The sequence below is a fragment of the Culex quinquefasciatus genome, chromosome 3 (assembly GCF_015732765.1).
Source record: "Culex quinquefasciatus strain JHB chromosome 3, VPISU_Cqui_1.0_pri_paternal, whole genome shotgun sequence".
In the NCBI taxonomy this organism is placed as follows: Eukaryota; Metazoa; Arthropoda; class Insecta; order Diptera; family Culicidae; genus Culex; species Culex quinquefasciatus.
In genome coordinates, this window is record NC_051863.1 from 192,955,936 (window position 1) to 192,983,802 (window position 27,867).

General features: G+C 37.0%; 2 protein-coding genes across 2 annotated transcripts in view; one reads left to right on the forward strand and one right to left on the reverse strand.

The window, feature by feature from the left end:
• Nucleotides 1–19,022, reverse strand: part of LOC6030997 (peptidylglycine alpha-hydroxylating monooxygenase) — a 41,797-nt gene extending 22,775 nt beyond the window's left edge. Inside the window, exon 1 of the mRNA XM_001841798.2 lies at nucleotides 18,310–19,022. Coding sequence (XP_001841850.1) covers nucleotides 18,310–18,486 — 177 coding nt within the window. The 5' untranslated portion in view covers nucleotides 18,487–19,022. The remainder of the gene's footprint in view (nucleotides 1–18,309) is intronic.
• Nucleotides 19,023–26,453: 7,431 nt separating this feature from the next.
• On the forward strand, nucleotides 26,454–27,688 carry LOC6030996 (proteasome inhibitor PI31 subunit). The gene is made up of 3 exons (XM_001841797.2): nucleotides 26,454–26,727; nucleotides 26,791–27,332; nucleotides 27,401–27,688. Exons 1-3 carry the CDS (start codon nucleotides 26,584–26,586, stop codon nucleotides 27,534–27,536), a joined length of 822 nt encoding a protein of 273 aa, XP_001841849.2. The 5' UTR covers nucleotides 26,454–26,583; the 3' UTR covers nucleotides 27,537–27,688.
• The last annotated feature ends 179 nt before the right edge of the window (nucleotides 27,689–27,867 follow it).

Genomic DNA, 27,867 nt, shown 5'->3' on the forward strand with positions numbered 1-27,867 from the left:
AGAAAGGAGCTTCTAGAAAGTACAACAGATAAGAACCTGTTTTTAATTGGGCACTTCAGGTTGGAATAAGAACTGAGATGTTGCATTTTTATTCACAAAAAAATATATTTGATATAACTTTAATTTTGATGTCTACGCATAAAATAATAATAATAAATTTAAATTAAAATAAACTGTTCTCTAACCCTGTTAATTTTCCACCTTCATTTCGCCATTTTCATCTTGAATGACCCCGCTAAGTGGTAAAATAATTAACCCCGAACGCTCTCACAGACCCCCCTGTCCGTTAGAACATGAAAGAGTAAAAGTGCTCTTCTCGTGGAATTTGATCCGCCCACTCACCATAATGTGCCCAGCGGCAGCATTAACAGCCGGCGAGCAGCATGATGTCGACAAGTATTACCAATTACGCCAGAAAAGGATATCTTCGTCCGGCCTCTAACCTCCGGAGAAAATGCCGGGACACAGCCAAGGCTAGGTCTTTATGGACGCCCACGCACCCGCGCAGCTTTCGCTGAGATTTCACAGACAAATTGCTTGGGAATTTGATTTTTATTGAATTTTTATTATTTAGCAGCAGAAAGCTACAAAACATTCAGAAATTTTGAACGAATGTATACAAGTCAGCATGAAACCCCCCACAAATTTCTCCTCTATTTGTCTGTGGTTCACTATTCAACTTGAGAACATTATGTTTGTTGCCAAGCTGGAAAGTTACTCAGCGACTGTTACGGGGCGTTAAATGGAGATTGTTATCATTCTGGGGGGGCGCTTCTATTTGCCTACTGTTTCGATTCACCCTCGTTAACGGTCCTTCCCAACAACGCTGGTAATGCTGGTAATCATCATCGCTGGTGCTTCCCCGAACGAATTGTAAGCCCGTCTAGATTGCCTCGCGTTACGTTACATTATCATCTTCCTCTCGTCATCATTTGTGTTCTGCGTTGTTTGTAGCCCCAAGAAGGGGAAGGACAGCAGAGCTTTATGTTTTTCCAGGAATAACAATATCAGTTTAAAGGTCAGTTTGATTCTCTCGAAAGTCCAATCCATTACTTCAAACATTTTTAAAAATATTTCAACTCAGATGGGCACACCGTGTCTCAACCATTATGCTCACCCACGCGCCACCGCTCTCTCAGACCTTCCGGGTAGATTTCACATTGTCCCTACGCTGTCCTGGGTTCGGGATTTGTTTCCTGGGAGCATTCAAAAATGCTTTCTCTTCGTCCATTTTTCTCCACCCCTGCGAGGAACTGCTAAATGTGAGTAAAATTTGTTGACACCCACGTACAAAGTTCCGTAGTTGCTTTTATCATGTTTTTTTTCTGTGCGGATTCAAATTCAGTTATGCTGAGAGAGTTTTGTGCAAGTTGACATTCGCCGGAAATCGTCTCGTAACTTGCGGTTTTTTGTTTGTTGAGAAATCAGGAAGGGAAGTGAATTTGAATAAATTATCTCAAACTAAGTTTAAAAAAAAAAACAATTACATATTCATAATTTAAATCGCTCGTAGAGTTGTCAACTGAAATCGAGTAATAAATAGCTCAATAAGAAGTGAGCAAGCAAGTTTCTATCAAAAGTTTTGCAAAATTAGTTGTTTAAATAGTGAAAATCAGCAAATTGGATGGAATTAGGAGCGAGTGCTTGACCTGCCAAACATACGAGAATTTCCCCTATATTGCGGATTTAGCTGGTAGCTGGATTTCCTGTCATCTTCTCACGGTCATTGGAAACGGTCGTGGATAAACCTAGGGGTTCTCAATTGGATTAAAAAAGTTCAAGTTATTGAAAAAATATGGATTAAAATTTTGATTATTAATCGCTTCTCCGACATTAGGAATAATTGTTTGAACATGCTCGCAGATTTTTTAGTCAGTCGGAAAAAGATTATTTTTCTTGAAAAAAGTTTCATATTTCATATTCATGTGGTTAGATCACCTCTTATCGATGCCGCCATCATGCGACCGCGTGCTCCGTTTGTTTGTCAACAAAGCTACAACTGGGTGGTGAGACGAAGTGAAGGGTGGGGGTGAATTTGTCATTTTTTGCCCGCTTATTTCGTCGGTCGCTGAGCCGACGGTCGTTTCCAACGACCGAGTTCAGCTAGGTACTGATCGTACAATATAAAAACATAAAATATTGTACGACCTATCCCCCCTCACTTTGTCTCACCATCCAGCTGCAGCTTTGTTGACCAACAAACGGAGCACGCGGTCGCATGATGGCGGCATCGAGCCAGAATTAGGGGTGATCATGAGGTTAAATATGAAACTTTTTTCAAGAAAAATAATATTTTTCCGACTGACTAAAAATTCTGCGAGCATGTTCAAACAATTATTCCTAATGTCGGAGAAGTGATTAAAAATCAAAATTTTAATCCATATTTTTTCAATAACTTGAACTTTTTCACTCCAATTGAGAACCCCTAGGTCTATCCACGACCGTTTCCAATGACCGTGAGATGATGCCAGAAAATCCAGCTACCAACTAAATCCACAATAAGCCACACCGAAAAAAATATTGAAAAATGACATTTTACTAGAAAAACCAACAACAAAAAAGGTGACTAGAACTGGTATCTACAAAAAAATGTAGGGAGAAATTTGATTCGATTCCACAAAATTTAGGCAAATGAGACCGTTGTAATTTTTTTTTCCAAAGTTTATGTCTCCCTCCTTCAAAATCGACTCGGATAACAACAAATAACGCATTTTTTATGTTTTTCAAATCGTTTGTTTGGAAATTGGAAAGGGTACAAAGAATTCAGTAAAAATCAAATCTTGATCCTCAAATCGACGTCATCGTGCTATCTTGTCGCACCCGCCATTTCGGTGTTCCGAGAAAAACGCGTTTTAATGTTTGACCTTGACAATAACAAACACGTTTTGTTTGGCTGACCATTCTGTGCATTGTCCCGAAGTTTGGTTTAAGTTGGTTGCTGAAGTCCCGAGTTATAATTACAAATGTTTACGGTAGTCTAACTTGTACGTGCGTCAAACGCGTTCTGATCCGAAATCTCTTTGGCCAATTGTTGCACTTACATCAATTTTCAGAGAGTGACAAGATAGCTCGACAAGATTGAAACTTCTTTTATATGTAGAGTGACAACAATGCACGGAGTTTTTTCGGTTTTTATTGAATATCTCAGGATTGAAATCGAATTTTGGGGATCTGTGAAGGTCAAAAGGTGAGGCATTGTGAGCTGCACAAAATGGCGTTTTTAACTCAATTTGGCCCAAAATGCACGTACGACAAGTTAGCACGACGGCGACGAAATAGTTCCCAGCCGCGCTAGAAGAATCATCATTAACACTGGAACGCCCAACGCATGTCCAACTTACACGGACGCCCAAGCCTCCCAAAAAAAAGTGGAACGGTAACATCAACTCGCTGGTTCTCGGGATTACTCAACCAATCGGGACGATTCTTGTTTCCAGTGATTTGTTAGGATGTCTAGATGATCCTAGAACTTCGCAGAACTCAATTTGATCAAATCTGTAATTTCTGCGACATTGTTCCACCTTTTTTAAAACGAATGCCTCCGCGGATTTTTTGGCGATTTTTTTTTACACGCGAAAGAAAAAGTTGGAACGATGTTTTTGATCGCAAAAATTACAGATTTGATCAAATTAAGTTCTGCAAAGTTCTAGAATCATTTAGACATCCTAACAAATCTCTGGAAAGAAGAATCATCTTGATTGGTTGAGTTATGTCCGAGAACCATTGAGTTGAAGTTACTGTTCCAACTTTGTTGGAGCCTTGGGCGTTGGAATGTTAAATAAGAATCTTTTGACGTTCATCAAGAGAAAAAATCCGTAGGGAGCATGCATGGCTCTCCTCTCTCGCGCACGAAAAATCGGTTAAAGGAATCTTCAAAAAACATCATCTTTATTATTCGGTGGAACATATTTTTCACTACTACACTTGCTAGTGTAACGTCACACGTCGAAAAATTACCTGGCACTTTTTGTAAATTGTCAATGTGTGTAAACAAAGCAAAATAAGCAATTTTAAGTGGTGCTGACAAGGAAATTAACAAAAAATCCTCAACAGATTGATTTTCTCGGAGAAGTTTGGGAGCGATTTTCCTTTGCGTGATTGGCTTTATCCCTTTTCCCCGAATCCCACTTTCCCGAAACCAATATCCCCACTTCTCCGATTGTCGTTTACTTGAATCGCCATTTTACCGAAACGAAACTATAAAAACGAAACTATTGGCACTACGCCCCCCGGGGCATGGCCTTCCTCTAACGTGGGATTTCTGCTCCAGCGCCTCTGACGAGACAGGAGAAACCGGGACCGACGTTTTACTTCACCATCCGATAGAAGCTCAGTGGATAAGGCGGGAATCGAACCCGCGTCTCATAGCATCATCGGGATCGGCAGCCGAAGCCGCTACCCCTGCGCCACGAGACCCACCCATTTTATCGAACTTCCCTAAAAATTGAATGATATGAACCTATGAATGATGAACTACATTGTATTGTTATTAAATTCTTCTACTTGTGTTTTTGAATACGAAAAAATAACCGTAGGAGGCCATTCATAAACCACGCGGACACTTAAAGAGACCGGGTTATTGAGGTCATGCTCGTTCCATAAAAAAAGATTTTGTTTTGAATGGGCAATTTTCAGCAAAGGACAATTTTTCTAAACGCTATCTACGTGGTAAGGATTGCACAGCAATGATATCTTCATGCGACGACTCGAAGCGCAGGATTAAGTTTGTTCTAGAATTTGTTTAAGTGAACTGATTTGTCTTATTAAATTTTGGCTGGTTTTATATTTAACAAACCCTAGTCATTTTTAAATAGCTGATTATTGAATTACAAAATGCATTTTTTTCCATATTTTATCACCACCATCTTGGCCGCCATTTTGGATTTATTTTTTTTTAAATTACATTGAAGTAGTTTAGGGGTTATACTTATGCTCGACAGCCAAAAATAAGAAACACAGCCGAAAATAAGAAAAATGTTGTTTTCTGATTACCCGAAGTGAAATTTTGAAAAGGCCTTCGGATAATCGAGATTTTCAACTAAATGCATTTTTTGCGAAAGTGATCAGGGATGTGGAAAATCAGCGGAAGTAACCATTCGAAAAATTGTTTTAGGGGAAGTCATCTTTCGGGGATGTGGCCGTTCGAGGAAATGGATTGTTCGGGGAAATGTCTTTTCGGGAATGTGGGTTTCAGGGAACGGTCATAGATTTCATTTTTTTGTAATAGTCTTCAAAAAAAAAAAAGCGATGCTAAAAATAGAGGGATGGTCCAATCGGTACCAATCTTGGGATTCCTATTATCTATCGATAGTAGAACGATTCTTCCAAGTTTGGTCCAAATCTGGGAAGGTCGTGTTCAGTAACTCAGTTAACATGAAATTGAGGTGAAACTGAAAAGTCACCGATTGTGATTGGACACTCAATAATATTATCAACTGAATGGAAATGGTACATGAAAAAGAAAATCTGGATAAATAAAAATTAAAAAAAAAAACTACTTTTTCGTTTGACACTTTTTTAGTTTGTGCCCCGTTGGTTGGTCAAAGTCAAACTAAAAAGTGACGAACTGTCACTTTTTACACGGCGTTATCGAACTATCGAAACAAACGTTTGGTAGTGTGTGTGAACTCCGTGTAAAAGGGATGTCAAACTAAAAAGTGACCCCGTTCGTTTGACAACAGTTGGTGTCAAACCATCTGGGTTTGAGTGTAAACTGTTTTTACTCGGTAGAATCACGGGATTGAAACTCGTCTGAAAAATCTGTATCAGTTTCTCATTCGGAACAATGGCGCCACGTGGTGGTAGCTGCCCTGTATTACACTGTGAAATTATTCATGGCCAATCCAAGGAACCAGAAGGTGACAACAGAAAATTTTTTTTAATGTCCGTCCAAAATGGGTGCTGCAAAAAAAAACTTATTATTTTGAACAAATTTTCGAACAAATCAGCAACGAATTACAAGTTTGACAGTCGCACTACACTTAAAAGTTGGTTTTGTTATTTGTTTTTGCAAAACCGCATATTTTTAACGAAAGTGTCAAAAAAAATTTGTAATCACCTTTTGTCTCTTGGTGGCGCTTTGTGTTAGTATGTGTGTGGTCTATGTTTGCGGACGTCCACGCAGAACACAGAACAGTGAGAACTAGCGAAAATGCTTTACTTTCTTCTGATACAAGTCGCCATATTGAAATTGCTTGAAGATTCATACTCGTGGTAGAAGCGTTATTTGCTAACGCTTTATCAGCACAGTATGCGTCCGCAGAATGTGAATGTGAAACTTAGCTAAATACCAGAATCGGTTATCGCTCCAAGGCTGGCAAAAGGCGATAAGAAATTAATGTTACAAACAAATTTACTGTCAATGCTAAATTATTGCAAAAACGATTTTTTTTGTTTGCCGAGAAAGTATCAGGCTAAATGAGGGAAAAATGGTGAATGCAATGATATTAAATTTCGTTTTCAGATAAAACAACATTTTTCCTTATACTGACTAGACAAAAATTGCACAATGACCAAGCTCCCAACCATAACCGAGACCGCCGGAGCTGCTGTGTAAAGAGTATTATTAAAATAAATTCACCACGTCTATGTTAACTTAACCTTTGCATTTGGAGTACCCGTCAAAGGATGGAAAGGTTTCATACCATTTTCACAGCGCTTGTTGCTGGGGGTTTCCCAAATTTACGGCGTAATTCACCAACAACGACAAAATGGGGTCTGGGAAGTTTTCCACAACGACTAAACTCATAATTTAAGCAATTTGTGTGTTTGAAATTTCTTGCTAGATTGCTTAAAATTCTCTTTAAAGCAAATTTAAAGCAACCACCTGCACGTGCTTCAGCTGACCTTGTTGGGGAGGAGAAAAAAAAACTGCTCATAGTACTTCCTTCGTTTGCTGCAGTGATTTATCTCCTCCGGAAGTCTCTCCAGTCGCCACACGAGCCATCAGGCCAGGCTTGACCTTAGCCGGCCGGACCATCATCCTCTTCACGGCAAGTCATTGTTTCGTGTCGTGGGAGGAGCATTCGTTGCTAGCTTCGTGGGGGTAGCAAGAAAACAACAACAGCGAGAAAATGATAGGTGTTATCCGGGGAAAAAGAAGAAAAGAGAGAAAACTCTCTGATGGCATCAGACCGGATTCGACAATAAGCCGTCCGTCCGAATCGATTCCGGTGTCGTTCGACCTTACTCGGACAGGATATCAACTGCGGAGTGCTTTTGCTGGGCTGTATCTCTCGACTTTTCTGTATCCTTTTCTTAATGTGCTCTTTGAAAGTGAATGAGCAAAGATATGGGTTACACTGACGTGTGTGTTGCGAGTGTGGGCGGATGATGGCAAAATGATATGATCCCGGGGCAGCCTTAGTACACCCCCACAGCCTTCCCTGCTCTCTGTCGTGGTTCGTTGCAGAGCAATCCTTTTTGCTCTTGATAATGGGATGATAGGGTTTGCTCAGGGTAAACATCGTTTTTCCAACGGTGCATAGAGCATAACAATGGGGATTTTTTTTATGAGGGTTTCAAAGTGCAATTTAAAAGGGATTCTTGCCTGGGCAACAGATTCTTTTGAGATACATATCTTGAGATCCTTTGTTCAAATTGGATTCCATTTAATTAAATATAGTAATTATTTTCTTCTTCATTGATTCATTATCTATAGAGTAAATTGATTTATTTTGTTGTTTACTATACAGTATGGCCCATAAAAAAATGCGACATGTGCATTTTTTCACAGAAAAAATGGTGCCATTCTTAAATTTATTTAACAATCTGATTTTTTTATGTATTATGGTGTTAGTTTAGTATGTTTTGAAGATATCGTCATGATAATTTTTTGCAGTTCACCAAAACTGTGTACAGGCGGTCTACAACTATGAATGTGTTTTTGGAACAATATTTACCCTAATTAAATAATTTATATTTCCACAACGAAACAGTTTAAAATATCCAACAATGTACCGAAAGCATCATTAGAAGTCCTTCTTAAATACGCCCAATGAAGAAAGTTTTTTAATTTTGTTAAAATTGGTAATTTGTGTGAAAAATGCCATTTTGGTTATTATTTTGTGTGATTCTGTCAAAATAAATCAATAACTTAAAACCGTTGTCGATGGCTCAAAAGCGTGCCCAGCGGCTCTATATTGTTAAAAGTCACATCAGAGCATCTGTTAGTATCAATTATCATCATTAGTAGCATTTGTTTTTTTCGTTGAAACATTGCAGGCTCCAAAAAATACCAAAAATTGATGCATTTTCAGAATCGGGATATTTTTGAAAAGTTCACTATTTTACTATAACTGGTAAATAGAATGCGTAAAATTCGGTGGAACTAACTCTTACAACTCTCAAAAACAGTAACCTTGAAGGCTGTATACTTTTTAGTCCATAAAAATACCATAATAGGCTATCCAGATCGACCAACATGAAAAAAGTATGTTTTTCTTTATATGGCCTGGGCGTAGAGCAAATTGGAAAATTATAAATTTCAATGAGCTGTAACTTATTTTATGTTAAGGGAATGGTTTTAAAGGCATTGATTGTTTGTTTTGAACCTATTTAACATGTACACATGCTACATACATAATAAATAGTAAAAATAGTCCCGATTTACACCTATTAACAATGTCGCATTTATTTATGGGCCATACTGTACAAGTTAATCTGTATCTTGAGAATGACTTCAACAAAGTTGTTTAAATTGCGAAAATAATATCTTTAGAGTGCCAATACCTCTAAAACTGTACTTGAGAATAAAAGTTTGTCCGCTAACCTGATTTGCGACACTTAAGCAGCTATTACCCTACGGCAAACAAGCAAACAAACTTGCACTTTTTGCCAGCTGGCCTGTTCTGTTTGTTTGCCTGGATTTGTTTGTACAAACGTCAGCCTGCAAACATTTTGCCTTGTTTGCGAGTTTGGCAAACTATCAAACGCGAAAAAGTGCGAGTTTGTTTGTTTGTTTGTTTGCGGTATTGTAATGGTCCCTTTACGCAGCCCTGTTTTTTTTTAAATTCGATCAAATTTGGTCAAACGGCCAATTTGTTCGAGTTCCACAATAGGTCACCATAAGGACACTAAGGGCACCATCTCCAACATCATTAAAATACCTAATTTTGAATTTTTAATGTTTTTCAATACCGTAATCTGGGGTGAATCGGGACTACAGTCTGAATAGTGACGGCAGTTTTTAGAGCACTTAAAGCTTTTAAATTTGGAAATGGATGTATACATTTTGTTGGCCTGAGTCTGTTCTAACCGAAACCAACAAGAAAAATCAAAATATTGTGCTCCAACATGGTTAAAACTGTTGTCCCGATTGACCCCAGTTTACGGTATATGTTTTATAGAACTCAAAATAATGGTGCATAATCTGGTATGATATGACATATGACTTTTTGAATAGTTTTTGAAAAATATTAAAAATTTAATAAAAAATAATTAAAAACGTATTTTCAAAATCTAAATCAAATTTGCAATCGAAAGGTACTTTACTGAATTTTCGAAAAGTTGCACCTTTTTGAACTTAAGGTTTTTAATTTCAGATATTTTAACATTTTTAATTTTTCGGATACTTTATGAAAGAAAGCCGAAAATACTTTGTTTGAAAAGCAGAGAAAATTTTCTTTCTGTGAGACATATAAAATTCAAAACCATGAATATTACTTTTTCTGAGTGTCATCTAATTAGCCCGTTATTTTTAACTGACGATATCTCGAATACTATTGGTTCGATTTTCAATGTTAAAATAGTAGTTTATGTAACAAGTTGCAAAAAGAGGATTTTTTCAGCACGAGTCGTTCATTTATCCAACGAGGTTCACCGAAAAAATCAAGTTTTGCAACGAGTTCCACACAACATTTTTTGCAATTCCAAAAAACACACACTGAGTGAAATTTTATGTCAAATTTTCATGTATTTTGTCATTAAATCGTTTAAATCAAAAAAATGTTGAAAAGTGTTACTTTTCGAAACAAGTGCTGAAAAGTTCAACTTTTCAGCACCCATTTGAGTGCTGAAAAGTAGAACTGTTATTTTTGGTACAGAAAAGTAGGCTATTTCGTCGTTCAAGAATGACAGGAATAGTAAGTAGTTTCACGACGGCATTGCAAAAATGCACTTTTGAGATTTTTTTTGTTCTTTTCAATAAAAATAATCCCAAAATATTTAAATTAAGCATTACTTTTGATAAGATTTACAATTATACAGTCCAGACTCGATTATCCGAAGGCGGCAAAATTTCACTTCGGATAATCGAATCTCGAAAAAAATTTTTTTTGTTGTTGTCTTGTTTTTTATTGTTGAGCTTCAGTATGACTCCTAAACTACTCTAAATTAATTTAGAATTTTTAAATCCAAGATGGCGGCCAAAATGGCGGTGATGAAATATTGAAAAAAATGCATTTTTAATTACATAGACAATCAACCATTCAAATTTGACTAAAATGAACTCGAATTTGATGTGAAAAGTAAGAAAATAAAAAATACGATTTTTTTGTTCGTGATTTGATTATCCGAAGTCTCATACAAACCTACGGATAAACGAACTTCGGATAATCGAAATTTCGGATAATCGAGGCTTCAGATAACCGAGTCTGGACTATATAATATTCCTCCAATTCTTATTTTTTGTATTGAAAATAACAGAAAATTAAAAAAATATTGTTTTAACAATTCAACAAGAAAAGCGAACAGACAGATTCCGAAACATTTTCAGGTGAAAATTACAGGCTAGACTAAAAAAACTAAAAACTTATATTCATCGATTCAAATTCTTTGTTATAGGCAATATCTTAGAAACTTATTGTTTATTAAAAAAAATCAGAGTGAAAATTGCAGATTTTTTCAGCTTTTCAAAAATATGTGGCTTTCTTCATCTAATATTTTTAATAGACGAAAAATGATAAAAACTTCCAAAATTATACACAGAAAAAAAATAATGGTAATATTCATCAGGAAATGGTGACAGATTTTGTGGCTAAAAAAATGATGAATTTTACCCCAGAAAATGATGAATTTTCATCAGGTTTTGATGAATATTCATCAGGTTCACATTTTTACACATTTTTTAATGTAATATTACTCAAAAAAGAGGTAATATTCAACCTACCAAATTTTCAACATTCCAAAATTGAACTTTTTTTTTCTGTGATAACCAAAAACTGACTATAACGCAAAAACGGAACATTTAATGCAAAATTAATTTAATTATTATTCGATTGCAAATGTTATTCATATTTTAGAATTCATCTTTTGAAATATTTTCGACTAGATTTTCGATTTAAAAAAAGGTTTTTTTTTCAACAAAATCACATTAAAAAATATAATTATCTCTGAAACCAGACTTTGCAGGTAAATGGGTATTTTTGTTTCAAAGTGTAACTATTTTGTCTGAATATGTTGTCCTAACTTTATTCTACAACTTTGCCGATCGATCAGTAGTTCGATCCTATCTCATGATACGAATTTTCATATATTTACGTACCCATTTTGTATGACCATTGTATGGAATGGAATTGTATGGAAATACTAATGATGCTAAATTGCTTCTTTTGGCATAGGGCATGTAATTAACAAGGTTTACCCAAATAAAAAAAAGTATGAAAATCACGAAATAACTTGCGAAATTATAAAAGAATATTCAGTTAGTTAATATCTACTGTATGAAATTAGGCGGACACAACGCAGTGATGAATTTACCACAATTTCCTCAGCTATAATCCAAATAAATCACCAACAAAGCTCCCCAGAACGATATCAATTTCTCTTCCGATCTAGTCGTACGTGTCACAAACTTCGGAAAACATCCCTCAGATCGTTCAACCCTGCGGGGCCTTAATCCGAAAATAATCTCAACCGTCAGCAGAGGGAAGGAGGCAACTGATAAGGTCTGTTATCAAAGTGCTTCTTACTCTGGGCGTCGTCACCAAAGTGACACGAGACGCGTGGCGGGTAATTGTAGGAGGTGTGTTTATATTGGCCATAAAGCACGCCCGATTGCCTTGGCCGATGAATGAATCCAAGTACTATCGACGTCGATCGTCGTCTAATTGGATTTGGTCTATTCTTGGCGCTGGGGAATTACCACGCTGCGAAAAATTGAGTGTGAGCAGCATCAATCATTTAGTATATACACCATTTAGTGTGTTTTGTGTACCAAAAGATAACAGCCGACAAGGGCAAACATTTCAAAGTGACGCCAAGCTTGTTCGTCGATGCTACTGGATTTTCGCTAATAAATCAAAATTGATTATCTTTCGCCTGACGTCAGCAGATTTTCCCCCCGCAGTCCATATCCATTAGGAGCTTGTCTCGTTTCATTTGGAGCTTTTTGCTACACTCTAAAACAAAACTGTGCAAAATTCCCTCCAAAATCGCACGAAATTGCTCCACTTTGGCGTGCATCAATAAACAACACTTGATAAAAGTGCGGCCATTCACACCCAATCTCGTTGTGGGCAATTCACATGAATAACGTATAGTACGGTCTCTGTCTGAACGTGTATCTGTGTGTGTGTGCAGGAGGACACTTAATTTATCTACCCACGTGCCAACCACGGTGTTGCTTCTAATCCATATGCTCTCCCTTCAACACCCACCACCCAAACCACCAACCTCCTTGGACAGGGTAGTAATGCAGCTTTTGCGTTTGCTCTCTTTTTCGTTTCGCATAATCCAACACCCTAGCAGCAGCAGCAGCACATTGGAGATTGCTTCTCAATCGAAACTTTCAAGGACATTGTTTGCGTGCGTCCTGCGAAGGGCAGTGATGCCAGGTGTTGGTGGAAATGAAGCAGAATCTAAATTCAACATCTTTTGAATTTTGAAAACAAAGATAACAGCTATTGCATACAACTGCTGTTACACGGGAATTATGGAACGGAAGAATCACAAATCTGCATAAATAATTTCAAGCTTGTTCAGGGGTAAACGCGATCGAAAATTAAAGTAGACAAATAAGGCACTTAACAGCTTATTTCATTGTCGGTGTACAGAACGCCGCATTTTTGTTTATCATTTTCTGGCGTACATTTAATGTTGCAGCCCAAAACCAGTTGACCAAAACCAACTGAAAAAATAAAAATCTTTTCCAAATTTCCTTTTCTTGATTTGAGTGCACCTACGTCAAAGACCAAGATTGTTTACTTTTTACTCTTTGATCTGACACTTGGTCTGACAGCTTTATCATAGATTTTGGTTTGGTTTAGGCGAGGGATAGGACACAGCACCCTCCTGGCTGTTACCAACTGTTATCGTGGGAAAAAAACGTGCAGCACTTATCTTTTGTTCAAGTAATCCATCACCATAAAAATAAATTTCTTATCAAACGAAGAAAATACTTCCGACATAAACAAATCGAGGCTGATTTTGAAGATAATTTCATTAAAGAAACATCATCTAGTAACAAGATTTATTACTTTTTAGTTATCAGCATGATTTGCACGAGGTTGGTTCGAAAAGTCTAGAGTTTTTTTCTTCAAAAGGTCCTATAAACATATGAAACACATTAGCTGATAGGACCTATTAAAAAAAACTCTAGAAATGGTCATTTTCGTCGATTTTTACAAAAACCACATTTTAACCGATTTTTAATTTTTATTTTCAAAAAATCGAACCTCAAAATCCTGTTAATGAAACTCCACCATTTTTGTTTATACAGTATGTAAAAAAAAATATTTACACCCCTTGGGCACTATGCACATTTTGTGATGAAACATGTAAAAAATTTAAAGTTTGACAGGAACCTAGTACTACATTTTGTTCAGAAACTAATGCCAGACATTTTGCTACAAAAAGCTCATGAAAAGATGATTTCTATAAAAAGTTAAATAACAAATACTATTACGAAAATAAAAAAGGTGCAAAAAAAGTTTGTACACCTTTCGAAAAATTAACATAAATAATGTTATTTGTCCAGTCTCCCAACTCCAAATAGGCATCCTTGACTGATTAAAAAAATAATTTGGATTGAATATAAAGTTTACTAACTACTTAGTATAAAAGTTTATATAACTCTGGAAATTCTATATAAAACTTATCTTAACTTAATTTCGCAAACTTTTAATTCAACTAAATGTCAATATATGACCATAGAATTGCTAAATAAACATTTTGGAGTGGGTATAACACCTGTCCCGCCCGTGTGGATCAATCGGACCGCGCACTGGACTTACAATCCAGAGGTCGCCGGTTCGAATCCCGCGGCGGGCGCTCTAAAATTCTTTGTGTAAATATGGGTATTCGGCGCCGTCGCTCCGTGCCATACTTTCATACACTTAGGAGCCCAGGGCGGCGAAGTCCTTGTAGATAAAAAGGAAGACACTAGTGGTTGGCACCAGCAATGGTGGTCGACAGCTATAAAGTCAACTTCGTTTATAACACCGTTTTGGGGGTATTTGTATCGATAGAATAGATTTTTCGTTGGAATTTCGTACCAATCCGGAATTGCGTCGTCGGAAAATCCGCCGGCATCCGAACCGGTCCACGATTCACAAGTCAACCAATATGGCATCAGAAAGGGCATAAAATTTCCGATCTTTTGATACCCATACATCCAGGTTTTATATTAAACCCACGTTTTTAAATACCTGAGCAAAAACGTTGTTATGGTTTCGTTTGAGCAACCTGCCAAAAATGTATGGAATTTCGTATTTTTTGTTCTCGTGGATCAAACTTTTTGCCCAGGTATTTAAAAACGTAATAAAAAAGCTAACTAACCAACTTTCATTTGCGTCCAAGAGAGCTAAAATCGGTTGAAAAGGCGCGAAACTATGATTTTTTTTGAAAAATGTGGTAAAAGATCATTTTTCGAACCACCCTAACGCCCAAAAAACGTGTCTTATTATTTCGACGAAGAAACCTCCAGTCCAGTGCTCGAAAAGACCGGTTTTTTGGATCGTGCTGTTTTCGTAGGGAATTTTCGTTATATTTTAAATGTGTTGTTAAAAATACATAAAAGAAACTAAATTTAATTATAATGTGTTAAGGTGCTCTGAAAATTTAAATAGTACGTCAAACTAATTCAACAAAATCTTTACGACGATTTTTTTTTTTTCAAATTCGGCTAAAAGCGGTTTACGATACAGTTTGGTATGCTAAAAAACTGTAGAAAATCTTTCAAATTCATCAGGGGTGACATTGGGTCTTGGGCCATACAAATTTCATCATTTTTGAACGACCTAATCTCACCCCTTCAGACCTAATGTCACCCCTGATGACGAAATTGAATATATATTTTAAGTTTATACACTCAATGGTTTGATGCCAACTGTTGTCAAACGAACGGGGTCACTTTTTAGTTTGACACCCCTTTTACACGGAGTTCACACACACTACCAAACGGTTGTTTTGATAGTGTGCGTGAGTGCCGGGTAAAAAGTGACAGTTCGTCACTTTTTAGTTTGACTTTGACCAACCAACGGGGTACAAACTAAATAAGTGTCAAGAGCAATTCTCTGAGATTTCGGTCATTTGATTTTTTTTGTATTTTTTAATCCGGCTGAAACTTTTTTGGTGCCTTCGCTATGCCCAAAGAAGCCATTTTGCATCATTAGTTCGTTCATACAATTTTCCATACAAATTTAGCAGCTGTGCATACAAAAATGATATGTGAAAATTCAAAGATCTGTATCTTAAAGAATTTTTTGATCGATTTGTCTTCGGCAAAGTTGTAGGTATGATTATGGACTACACTGAAATAAATGATACCCGGTAAAAAAAATTTCTGGTGATTTTTAATTTCACTTTTTGTCACTAAAACTTGATTTTCAAAAAAACACTCTTTATATTTTCTTTATTTTTTGATATGTTTTAGAGGACATCAATTGCCAACTTTTCAGAAATTTCCAGAATGGGAAATTTTTTTTTTACCGAGTAATGATTTTTTGAATCAATACAGTTTTTTTCAAAAAATCGAAATATTGGTCGAAAAAAAAAATTCAACCCAATTCGATGTAAAATCGAAAAGAATATAGAAAATAGTGGGTTGTTTGGGTGAGACTTAGAAAACATCAATTTTCCTGTTTTTAAACCTTTGCATGGCAATACCTCAGCAACTAAGGGTCGTATCAACAAAGTTCAATAAAACAAAATATAGAGAATTTCCTCAGCTTTTCAAAAATATTTTTTTCATAGGTGGGCAAACATGGGCACTAATTTAAAAAAATGAAAAACTGTGACTATCTTCAAAAAAGTTACCTAAAAATGGCTATAACTTGGAAACGGTGCACTTTATCAAAAATTCACTAAAGTACTTTTGATTGCAAATTCGATTTTACATCGAAAAATGGAGTTGAATTTTTTTCGACCAATATTTCCATTTTTTTGAAAAAATCTGTATTGATTCAAAAAATCATAACTCGGTCAAAGATTTTTTGCCCATTCTGGAAATTTCTGAAAAGTTGGCATGTAATGTAATCTAAAACATATAAAAAAATAAAAAAAAATAAACATAGTGTTTTTTTGCAAATCAAGTTTTAGTGACAAAAAGTGCAATTTAAAATCACCAAAAATTTTACCGTGTATAATTTTTTTCAGTGTAGTCCATATCCATACCTACAACATTGCTGAAGATACCAAATCGATCAAAAATTCCTTCAAATGAGACAGATTTTTGAATTTTCACATATCATTTTTGTATGGACAGCTGCCAAATTTGTATGGAAAATTGTATGAACGAACTAATGATGCAAAATGGCTTCTTTTGTCGTATCGAAGGCACCAGAAAAGTTTCAGCCGGATTTAAAAATACAGAATTAAAATTAAAGAAAAAAGACCGATTCCGTAGAGAACTGCTCTCAAACGAAAAAGTGACCAACTACCGGGATTTGAGTGTACTCCAATTCATATAATATTTCATCAAATTGTAACAAAACATTCAAATTTTATTCGGTGAATTGATTGAAAAAAAAAAAATGAAATAAATTCTGCCTAAAAATATGTTTCTTGAGATTTAATTAAAATTGTTGATGCTGAAAAGTTGAACTTTTCAGCACTTGTTTTCAAAAGTCATACTTTTCAACATTGTTTTAAATAAATTGGTGGATTGACTAAATTAGTGGACAATTTGACTTACAATTCCATTCAAAGGGCAATTTTCGGAACTGCAAAAAAAAAAAGTTTTATGGAATTCGTTGCGAAACATGATTTTTTCAGCACTCGTTGCATTTATCCAACTCGGTGAACCTCGATGGATAAATGTACGTTTCGAGTTGATTTTTTTTTAAATAATTGAGATTGCTAAAAAAATAACATAACGAAACGAAACTATTGGCACTACGCCCCCCGGGGCATGGCCTTCCTCTAACGTGGGATTTCTGCTCCAGCGCCTCTGACGAGACAGGAGAAGCCGGGACCGACGTTTTACTTCACCATCCGATAGAAGCTCAGTGGATAAGGCGGGAATCGAACCCGCGTCTCATAGCATCATCGGGATCGGCAGCCGAAGCCGCTACCCCTGCGCCACGAGACCCACAAAAAAAAAAAAAAAAAAAAATAACATAAGTGTATTAATTTATAAGTTGTTTTGAATAAGACGGTTAATTTGAGAGAAACAATATGTTCAAGAAATATATAATAACTAATTGAATTATGACATTTAAATCGATCAATTTTAAAACGTTTTGATCTTTGTGCCTAACTAAACATCTTTGCATTTTTTTGCAAAATTTACAAAAGCACTAACAAAAGCATTTGAGATAGTCACAAAGATTAAAACGTGATAAAATGCATCGATTAGGCTTCGTTTGAAACCGTGTTGTAATGTGCATTCTTTTTCAGTACACATTTGATTTGCTTTATGGCAAAAAGTTGTGTTAATACTTTTGAACTATTTTTCATATTTTTTAAAATGAGATTTAAATGTTTTTATTTTATTTGATTACATATAAAGATTTCAAAAGTTTTGCAAAAACAAAAAATCCAATTGGAAACACATTTCTCCTACCAAATAATGAAAGCAGATTTTAACCCTAACCGACCACACGAGCTTCGCCCGAGACTGACATGGTTAATTCATTGAGGTCACGTATTGATAACCATTTCACTGGCCAAAATACAACAACTGCCAGCCAGTAGCAGCAGCGTTCACAGCTGGAAAGGTGACTAATTCGCACCTTGGTGCGAAAAAAGAACCTCAGTCTGGCACCACTTGCCACGCAGCCACTTGTAAGCTCACTCTTCTCTTTCTCTCTCTATCGGCTGCAAGATCTTCCTTCCACTATTTATTCGTTCCATATTGATATCTTCATGCAACTGTTCAGGATGACCTCGTGTGTGTCCGTCCCCATATGGAACACCTCGGTATCAACTCACCTTGTAGGGGATAACTTTTGGCATCAGAAAGGGGAACCGTCCAACGGCGTAGGCTCCGGAGCTGCTCTTGGTGTCATTGCTGTTCTCCACCAGCCCACTGGCCAGCTCGGCCAGCAGGCCCACGGTCAACAGGAACACCGTCGACGACGCCACCATATGGAACCGTTCAACCAGCATCTTCTTCTTGTGGGAGGAGGAGGGGAGTTGCACGATAAAACTAGCTCTTAACCGCTTAAGCACTGCTTTCTTGTAGCCCACCAAAAAAGCTAAACTTAATTTTCGTCGTATTCACTTGGTTAAGCTCGAAAATTGGCTTTCCACCTGGCTGCACTCACTAAACACTTCTTCTAATCCAAACGAAGACCTTGTTTCGGAATGGCCATCCACCGGAGTTGAGGGGGGACGAAAAGCCTCCTCACACAGCAAGCTCGGGAATTTTCATGATTTTTCACCCAACACTCACTTCAAAAGCTCCCCCGAAAACTTTGCCACCTGGATTGTGTGCACAGCTGCCCCCTTCGAATCGCACTTCCCGAATTCTACGACGGATCTTCCGCGAGGGGTGGTCACAAACCTGGTTCCCGTTGTTTTTTTTTCTTGCTGCAATTCTGAGCTTTTTTTCTGTGCGTGATTTTGTGTGATTGAAGGATTCGCGTCCGTTCGGTGCTGAATTCACAGGTTGTCTGCCCGTCGTGCGATGAATGGAGCTGGGCTTTATGCTTGAATGAGTAAGTTTATGCGAATGGGAGCGTGTGTGTGTGTATTATGGAGAGTGAGAGAGCACAAGAGAAGTTCTGCCTGTGGCGTGCGTGTGACGTTGGACGGTGATGACGATGGTGTTGGTGAAAGCTTTTTATGCTGCGAAATGCGCGATGGAGAAGCACGGTTATTTTGGGGAAATGTTTAAAATTACGATATTAAAGCTTCAACTCAATCTAGATTATTTTTCAAAACAACCAATGCGCCATGGGTTTCCTATGTACATAGGATCTTTTGAAAAAGTAAGCGAGAAATGTATGTTTATTCGAACAATATTTAAAGTTCTTATCACTATGTTGGAATAGTTTTATATGATAAAAGTAAACGAGACCACTCTAATTAGATATCTCACATCGAAAACACCTCATAAAGGAACTTTGAACAATCATTTTAAAACTCCGTTTGTTGGAGAGAAAACAAAAAAGTTACACAGAAAAAAAAAGTGTAAAATTACACGGCACGGAAACTTTGTTTAAAACGTAAACTTGCTCCATGTAAATTTGAAATCTAATGTTAATGGTTGAATGCCACTCAAACAACCATCATGTAAAATGAGATTGCACGTAATTGGCAAATCTCATGTAAATGACAAAAATGTTCACGAAAACAAACAAATTTGAAAGGATGAAAAGCATGTAAACTGTGAAAAACATTTAAAATTGTTCAATGTAAATGCTAAAAGAGTGTAAAATCCCATTTTTTTGCCTGCTGTTGTGATTGACAGCAGGCAAAATCAAAACAACTTTGTGCAGCCGCGGGTCAGTTCGGTTGCTCGGGATTGTAAGTGTATTTCCGGCGGACTACTGTCATTGTAAAATTGGCAATATTTATCGATGGTGGGGACATTTTTCGTCGGTGTTCAAAAAAACCCGTTCACATTCCCGCTTGCATCTAATGAAAACAAGAAACGGGAGAAATCGGCGAAGAAAACAATCTAATTGGGTAATGTTGAAGTGTAAACAAAGTGTCTATCCTGCTCGTTCCTAATGTAAACATCAACTTACACGAGAAGGATAGACTCTTTGTTTACACTCCGACACTGGCAAATTTACAACAAATATTTCCAATGATTTTAAGCCCTGATAAGGATGTTGCTGGATTAGCTCTGTCAGCACAAGATCAGAAGTCTCCAGAAACAAAAAAGTGGATCTGCTTGTTTCAAAAGGTAAGTTCAAAAATAAAGCCTGAAAAATAGTTTGGAGATTTCACCATTCTATTTTGAATTAGGTTCCGGAAGCTGCTTGCTGCTTAACGCCGGGATCCAGGATGTGGCCCGTGAGCTGCTGGTCCTGCACTACTGGGGATACATCTGTGTCCGGAAGCGGGTCGTCGATATTATTGTAGATGGTAGTTTGCTTTGCCATCGCCGGAACGTGCGTCCTCAACTTCATCAGTTTGTATCAGTTTCCTGTGTAAGATTCCCAGTTTTTATTAAAAAAGGTAACTTATTTAAAAAAAAAATACAAACCGATTTTACATATAATGCCAAAAATCACAGTCAACTTGAGAAAATTTACTCAACACTTTTTGAAAGTTCAAAATAAAATGCAAAGCGAAATATTCTGAACAGTTGACAGTAACTAAACTGTTTAGAACGCAAATCAAAGTAAGCAAAAAAAAAAAACAAATGAATTTTGTCAGAGGTCCATTGCACGAAAAACTTGGCATGACTATAAAATTAATAAATACAGAACTCCTAAAAAGAGTACTCAAAATTGAGTAAAACTAAGCATGTTTGCTTTAATTTTCATTTAAAATTTACAATTGTTTTGCGTTGTGGAAACGTTCTTCAATCAATAGGATTTGTGTTGCTGTTTCTTTTTTCTAATTTATTTTTAAATTATCAGTTCAAGGTATTTTTTTCCACGTTTCTTTTTATTATTCGGTTTGCATAGTTGAGTCGAGTCGCTAAGAGTCGTCAGACTCTAGTGAAAAGCTTGGTATAAAGGATTTTCATAAAACGCGAATAAAAAAATTCTAGAGTTTTTTTTAATAGGTCCTATAAACATATGAAACACTATAGCTGATAGGACATTTTCAAAAAAAACTCTAGAAATGCTATTATGAACAAGAATCAATCCAGTAAACTTCCTAGATTTTATTTAAATTTTAAAGTAAATTTTGGTTTTCTTCCGGAAACGTGCACCTAATTTAATACCTTTTCGTCTTAGCAAAGACACCCACCATACACACACTAAATAAAAACTGGTAAAAGCATTTCAAGGAATCGTGAATTTAGTTAAATATTGCTTATTATTTAATCGTGCAATATTTATTTTGATTCGTTTCTTTGCAGTTTTTTCATCCCTTGTTGATGGGAAATGACATTGTGTAGAGTGGAACTCCGTTGTCAGCGGTCGTCATCCGGGAGCGGTAACCGTTGTGTCTCGAGTTGGCCTTCAGTTCCAAAACCGGTGAAGCAAATCCGTGAGTCGCGGGATTATCTCGCTGATAATCAGGTTGTGCAAAATGTCCGTCCGGTGTGTGCTGGTGTACTTATTGGTGCTGCTTGTAAATGTACTCAATGTTCGATAGATGCTACCCGGTGAACCTCGTGAACCGGTGAGTTTACCTCGGCCGGGCAGGAACGCTTCTTGATGCGACAAATAATGTCCGAGTGCACGCTACGGTCCAGAACGACACCTTCATCAGTCGAGAATGCTGGATTGTCATCCGCAGCTGGACATTGGACACCTTTCACACCTTTCAGACAGCAGGAACTTGTCCTCGTCAAAGCCATGTGTGCCAAGCTGCGAGGTAAAAGCTGTGCAAGCCGGCACGGTTCCCGTACACAAAGAAGAAAAACTCAGTTCTGCAGACTTTCAAGGACATCGTGTTCAGACCACCATCATCACCAAGGTGAGTGATATCCCAGAGGTAGATTATAAGGTATTGAACCGACTCATTCTTATCAATTTTAGATCGTTGTCCTCGATGGACCAATTGCTACTGGGAAGTTAGCCGAAATGAGCCGATGAGAAACTTTTCGCAGCGTTGTGGTCTCCGCTTTACTACATCAACTCGTACGTGTACGACCTGCGCAAGCTTGGCACGCAAACATGTTTCTGAAGCCTGAAACGTGTCCACTTTCCAGCTGCAGATGAAAATCCAGCATTCTCGACTGATGAAGGTGTCGTTCTGGACCGCAGCGTGCACTCGGACATCATTTAGCGACAATGTTGACCGTGGAGGATCGCATCAAGAAGTGTTCCAGCCCGTCCGAGGTCAACTCACCGGTCTTCACCGGGCAGTATCTGCCAAACATCGAGTACATCTACAAGCAGCATTATCTAAAATACATCATCAAGACCGAGAATGAAAAAATGCCCTCGGTTGTGGTCGGTTTCAGGCCTGAGCTCAGGGGCAAAGCACGCTCATACGATGAACTGGATCCCTATTTTGACCCGTGACAGTGTTCTCATAATAAGACAGGTAAGTTGAACCGTGAAATTTCTTAGGGGCCATATTTTAAACTTTTTTCAGAATCGCAAAAAGTCTGACGGCATGATTATCGAGTGAATATTGGCGGGTTTAACTTTGGTCGAACGATGACGTTTCAAATGATATAGTAAGTAGAAACGTTTTAATTTTTTTTATCCAACAAAATGCTATTTTTATTATACACGCTTGAATGGGGAAAAAATACATTTTCCGTTTCGACATCCCCGTTGGATTTAGATCTTGATGTGTTTCTCATAAGCTTATACTTGTATTGATTTTCAACTATTTGAATTGCACGCTTTTGGTTTGTACTGATCTAAATTAGATTCAATACACAATCGTATGAATTCGCTTAAAAAATACATGCATGCCAATACAAACCGCAATGCTTTTGAAATTTACATCAGATTCTAAATTCAACGGGGTAAAAAAATTTCGGCTTGGGTAAATTTACGTATATTTCATCGGAAATTTACATGTTTTCGAAGCGTTGTTTGTTCGGCTCGATTACATCGAATGACATTTAAATTTAAAATGAAGTTGATGTAAATTCGCATCATTAATGACGTGCACTTTTGGTACATCATAAATGATGTAAATTTACCCGATTTTTTTTTTCTGTGTACACCGTACAATCCAGTCTTTTTAAGGTAAAAAGTTTTGATAACATTTGAAAATTCTTGTAAAAAGTTTTTTTTTTAATTTTTCAGCGTTGTTCAATTTCACAGTAAAAAATTGTTTAAATTTGGAAGGTATAATTTCAGGTTGAATATTACCTCTTTTATGATGTAACTTTACCTCTTTACCTTTACCTGTTTACTTTAACATTTTTTTCTGACATAAAAGATGTAGAAGCGTGGTTCACGGATGTATGAAAAATGATAAAAGTGTTTAATTTCGAACGTATCAAACGGAATTTTCAAGCACTATACTGCCGTTCTACGCATAATTGTCCCATGTAATTTTTGGGCGATTTTGACTTTTTGACATTTTTAAGTTTAGTTATGAAAAACACATAAAATCTGGTACTTTGTTCGGAAACTCATTAAAAACAACATCACGTCTGTTTGTCCCATCGTTAAACTTCTACGCATAATTGTCCATTTTTGTATTTTCCTTCGAGGAATCATCAGATTAACGAACCATAAAGTCTTGTTTACCTTTTGTATAGCAAGAGGATCACAAATAAGAGCGATTAGAGACATATAGGGTGAATAAGGCTTTCTAGGCCCAGTGAAAAAAAATATAATTTAACCCAAAAATTACGAACTCCTCGTCACAGTGTCCTGATGCAAACAATGGTCGAGCTGTAGCTGTCACAGCCCTGTTAAGTATGTTGGTTGACATATCGGGCGGTCAGTCAAAAAAAAACAGCTAGAAGTCGCCTGACAAAAAAAAAATTGATAGAAAGAGATAGAAGATTTGATGCAAACAAACGTCCAGCTGCCATGTAAACATACTTTGAGTGTGTTAGTGAGTTTCTGACTAGAAAGCCTTATTGGGACCCCGTGACAATTATGCGTAGAAACATAAAAATCGGTCGAAAAATTTCAAACGCGTTTTACTCAGTTGCACTTTTTTGAAAATGGGACAATTATGCGTAGAACGGCAGTATAGTCCCAGCAGCTAGCCAGAAAATTTGAGCTTATTTGGTTAAGGTTTAGTTGCTCCAGTTTTGATCTGAAGTTAGTTATTTTTCACTTTTTAACTCTTCTTCTAGAAAGTTTTCTTTAACCCGATACAATTTTTCTCATCTTAGAGATTTCTTATAGGTTTTGATCTGGGGAACAACTTTGTAGACCATTGCAAAACGCTACGAATTGATCCCAAAATATTACAGGTTAATTTTTTGAGCAGGTTTTGAAATTTTGCCGAAAAAAGGAATCTGCATAAGACATCTTGTATCTTTTTGGGATCAATTCCTAGCGCCTTTTGATGTTTTACAAAGTTGTTCTTCGGATCATAATCTATAAGAAAACTAAGAATAGGCAAATTAGACAGGGTTTTGGGGAATAAAAATCTAAGAAGATGTAATAAGTTACAATTATCCATAGTAAATTGATTTAAGTTCCATACTAACTTTAGAACAAAACTGGAGCTGCTAAACCTTTACCAAATGAGCCCAAATGTTTAGGCTAGCTTAGGGCCACAGTACTTGAAAACTCCGGTTGATGCACTCGAAACTAAACACTTATATCTTTTCCATATATCCGGGAACCACGCTAATGTACCCCTTCCCAGAAGTAATATAACCATATTTTTTTTTGCAACGAAAAAAACATTTTAAGAAAAGTGGGTCCAATGCTTGATACATCATATTAGTAATTGTTTTTACATGTTTAGACCATTGTAAATAATATTTCAAATTTTGGTCCCCCCTTCAAAAATTGCCCAAAAAAATCCGGGGGATGGGAGAGTTATTATTGAAAGTTATAATTTTCATTCAAATATTGAGTTGATTGTAAACTACTAAAAAACATTGTATAACGTTTTTTTCTGAATTCAGGCACTTTAAGGGGTTTTAAAAATGTTTAATTTCGGGACCACAAATCGGAAAAGAAAACTTCAGGAAAAATAATAATTTCATAAATTAAATAATATTCGCAAATTTTTGGTTAAAGCAAAACTTTAATAATGTATAAAGCATTTTGTGACACATTTTGCATTGAAATTAAAAATATTTATCTTATTTTTAAATTTATTAACAAAACTATCCACGTGGTCCAAGCAGCAGTTTTGTATAGGAAATCTTTTTTTTTTTATCTCTGAAGATCTGTTTCTCGACAATGGCTTGATTTGCCTGGAGTGTTTCTTATATCGCTGACAACAACGTTCGAGATTTAGCCACAACTGCATATTAAAATTTAATTGAGGTTATCAAAAACTGGGTTGTGTTTGACGGTTAAATCTTCATTTTTACCGAATTTTCACTCGAAAAATGGATTGATCGATATATGAACGTTCTCTCTGGTGTAGCCTCAAAGTGTACGCAGTTGATGAAGTTGTTTAATTGTAGATTTTTTTAGAAAGGTCCAATAAACAGACTATTAACTTTTGCTTTTGGGTGTTTTTGAATACCCCTCAGCAAAAAAAATAAAATTACGTTTATAAAAAAAACTCTCTTTAAAAATAAAACTCTAGAATTATGAGTTAAGGGTGCGGTCTAAATTCGGGCTTTAACTCCTGAAATCAAAGATTGACCCATCACTTTTTTTTTATTAAATTCCAAATTTGAGCTCATTCTGACCACGGGAACCCCTCCCTCAAAGTCCTTGAAGTTTGTTGGGATAAATCAACAAAATGTATGGAGAAAAGCAACTGTTTTAGTTTTTTACCTGTGAAGGGCGTATCCAACTCATACCAATTCTTGGAACTGAGATCTTCATTAAATTTGGTAAAACTTTCCCCAAGTCATTATATTTTTAGCTAAAAAGTTATTGGCTTCGAAAAATGACAATTTTTGCACTGCTGGCTGAGCTGAAAAAAAAATCACAACTTAGTAAACCTCGATGGATAAATGTACAACTTGTGCTGAAAAAATCTTCTTTTTGCAACTCGTTGCATAAACTACTGTTTGAGTCGGTATTTATTGTTCGTTTCTCTCTAAGGTACATCGTGCGGCGTTTCAGAATGGGCCGCGGACATTGTTGCCAGCGATTTACTGCACTTTTGGTGCAATAAGGAACATACCCGGCAACAATGCCATGTGATTCGAAGAAGAAGATCAACAAAAACAAAACGCGCAGTATGGGATTTGACGACGCGCATTTGCCAAAAGTGCGGCGCGTTGTTTCGAGGCTAATTTGCCGCGTGTTTTTTTTTCGGGAATACGCGCAATATTCTACTCGGGTCTCTCCATCAATTGACAGCTGCATAGACTGCATGCACCTTCGACATGCTTGTCTAACTCCCCTTCTTATGCGGCGTTTGACGCAACTTGCTTTGTTATTGTTTACATCTATTTTGGAAAATCATGCTTGTGGCGGTTGGCTGGAGTTTAGAATTCAGTTTTGTGCAACTTTGTGCTGAAAAAATAATAGTTTCTTGTGAAAAAGACTGATTTCTTTGTGCACCATGTCTAGTGCCGATTATTATGGCTTCGAGTCAATTTACAAGTTGGTGGAGGCCGCTGTTCAGGCCAAATCGGACGTTTTGATTGCTATCATCCATTGGTATCTAACGAAGAATGCATTTCGCAACGTTGGAATCGGCGACGACGTAATTTATGATTGATTTAGCTTTTGTTGTTTTTTTTTATAAATATTATCTTGATATTTTCAGAAAACACTATCCGATTCCGAAGAACAAAGCGAACTGCTTCCGGATGGTTGGAACAGCAACCCTAAATCTTATGCTCTGCGATATGTAAACGATGGTCAGCTGTATCTTCTGCACGGAGTGGACACCGGAGGCCTCATGGTTGTCAATCTGGTCCAAGTCAAATCGCTAAGTGCGTCCAATGTGACCTTCCAAATCGACGAAACCGTCAAATCGTTGAAAGGATCCATCACCAAGTTGATTCCGGAGGTGGCCACCGTACTGGATCGAGTCCGTAAGGAGCTGCTGGTGCCCGTGTTTGAAAGCAACAAGAAAGACGGCGAAACCCAGACCAAGAAGGAACCGGAAAAGGTCGAACGGGTCGACGTACGTCCGGCGAATCCACTTCTCATCGGCGGAGGCGTTCCGGTGGGTCGTTTCGGGTCGGACCCTTTGGGCGTGGGAAACGTCGGACGCGGCGATCTCGATCCTTTTGGACGTGGCGGTGGGATGCTGTTTCAGCCCCCGGGCGGCTTCAATCCGTTGGCCGACCTAAGAAGACCAGGGTGAGTTTCGGAACTTGTTTTGAGATTTAAAGGAGTGGTAATTTGAGCTACTTTTTTTGTTTAATCAGTGGCAGTGGCATCGTACCAGGAGCACGGTTCGATCCGTTCGGACCCGGGGTCGGTCAAAATCCACGGCCATTCCGCCAGCCGGGCCCTGATCCGGACCATCTGCCACCGCCAGGATACGATGATATGTTCATGTAGACAGAGAGGATGTTTTCGAAGCGCGAGACATACTTTCTTTGGAAGAAAGGATTGGAAGTCCTAGAAATTTCTTTCGCTATTTTTAATTTTGAAAAGCTTTGTGAAATTGAATTTATGAAAAGCAAATAAAACATTGTATTTCGAAATAAAATTTGAGTCAAACATTTATTTCTCGTTTACAAAAGTTATCCGTAGATTTTAATAATTGTTTATCCGAAGTCCTCGCAAAAATTCACTTTTGATAATCGAATCACGAAAAAAATTCTGAGCTTTTAAAAGATCCAATTAACCATATTTTTTTTTGCTTTTTTGGGTGTTTTAATAAACTAAT

Excerpts from the sequence above, each read along its gene's own strand:
- LOC6030996 (XM_001841797.2), top strand. The coding sequence starts at position 26,584 with ATGTCTAGTGCCGATTATTATGGCTTCGAGTCAATTTACAAGTTGGTG. Across the intron at positions 26,728-26,790 it reads ACGTTGGAATCGGCGACGAC|AAAACACTATCCGATTCCGA; the intron begins GTAATTTATGAT and ends TGATATTTTCAG. Across the intron at positions 27,333-27,400 it reads GCCGACCTAAGAAGACCAGG|TGGCAGTGGCATCGTACCAG; the intron begins GTGAGTTTCGGA and ends TTGTTTAATCAG.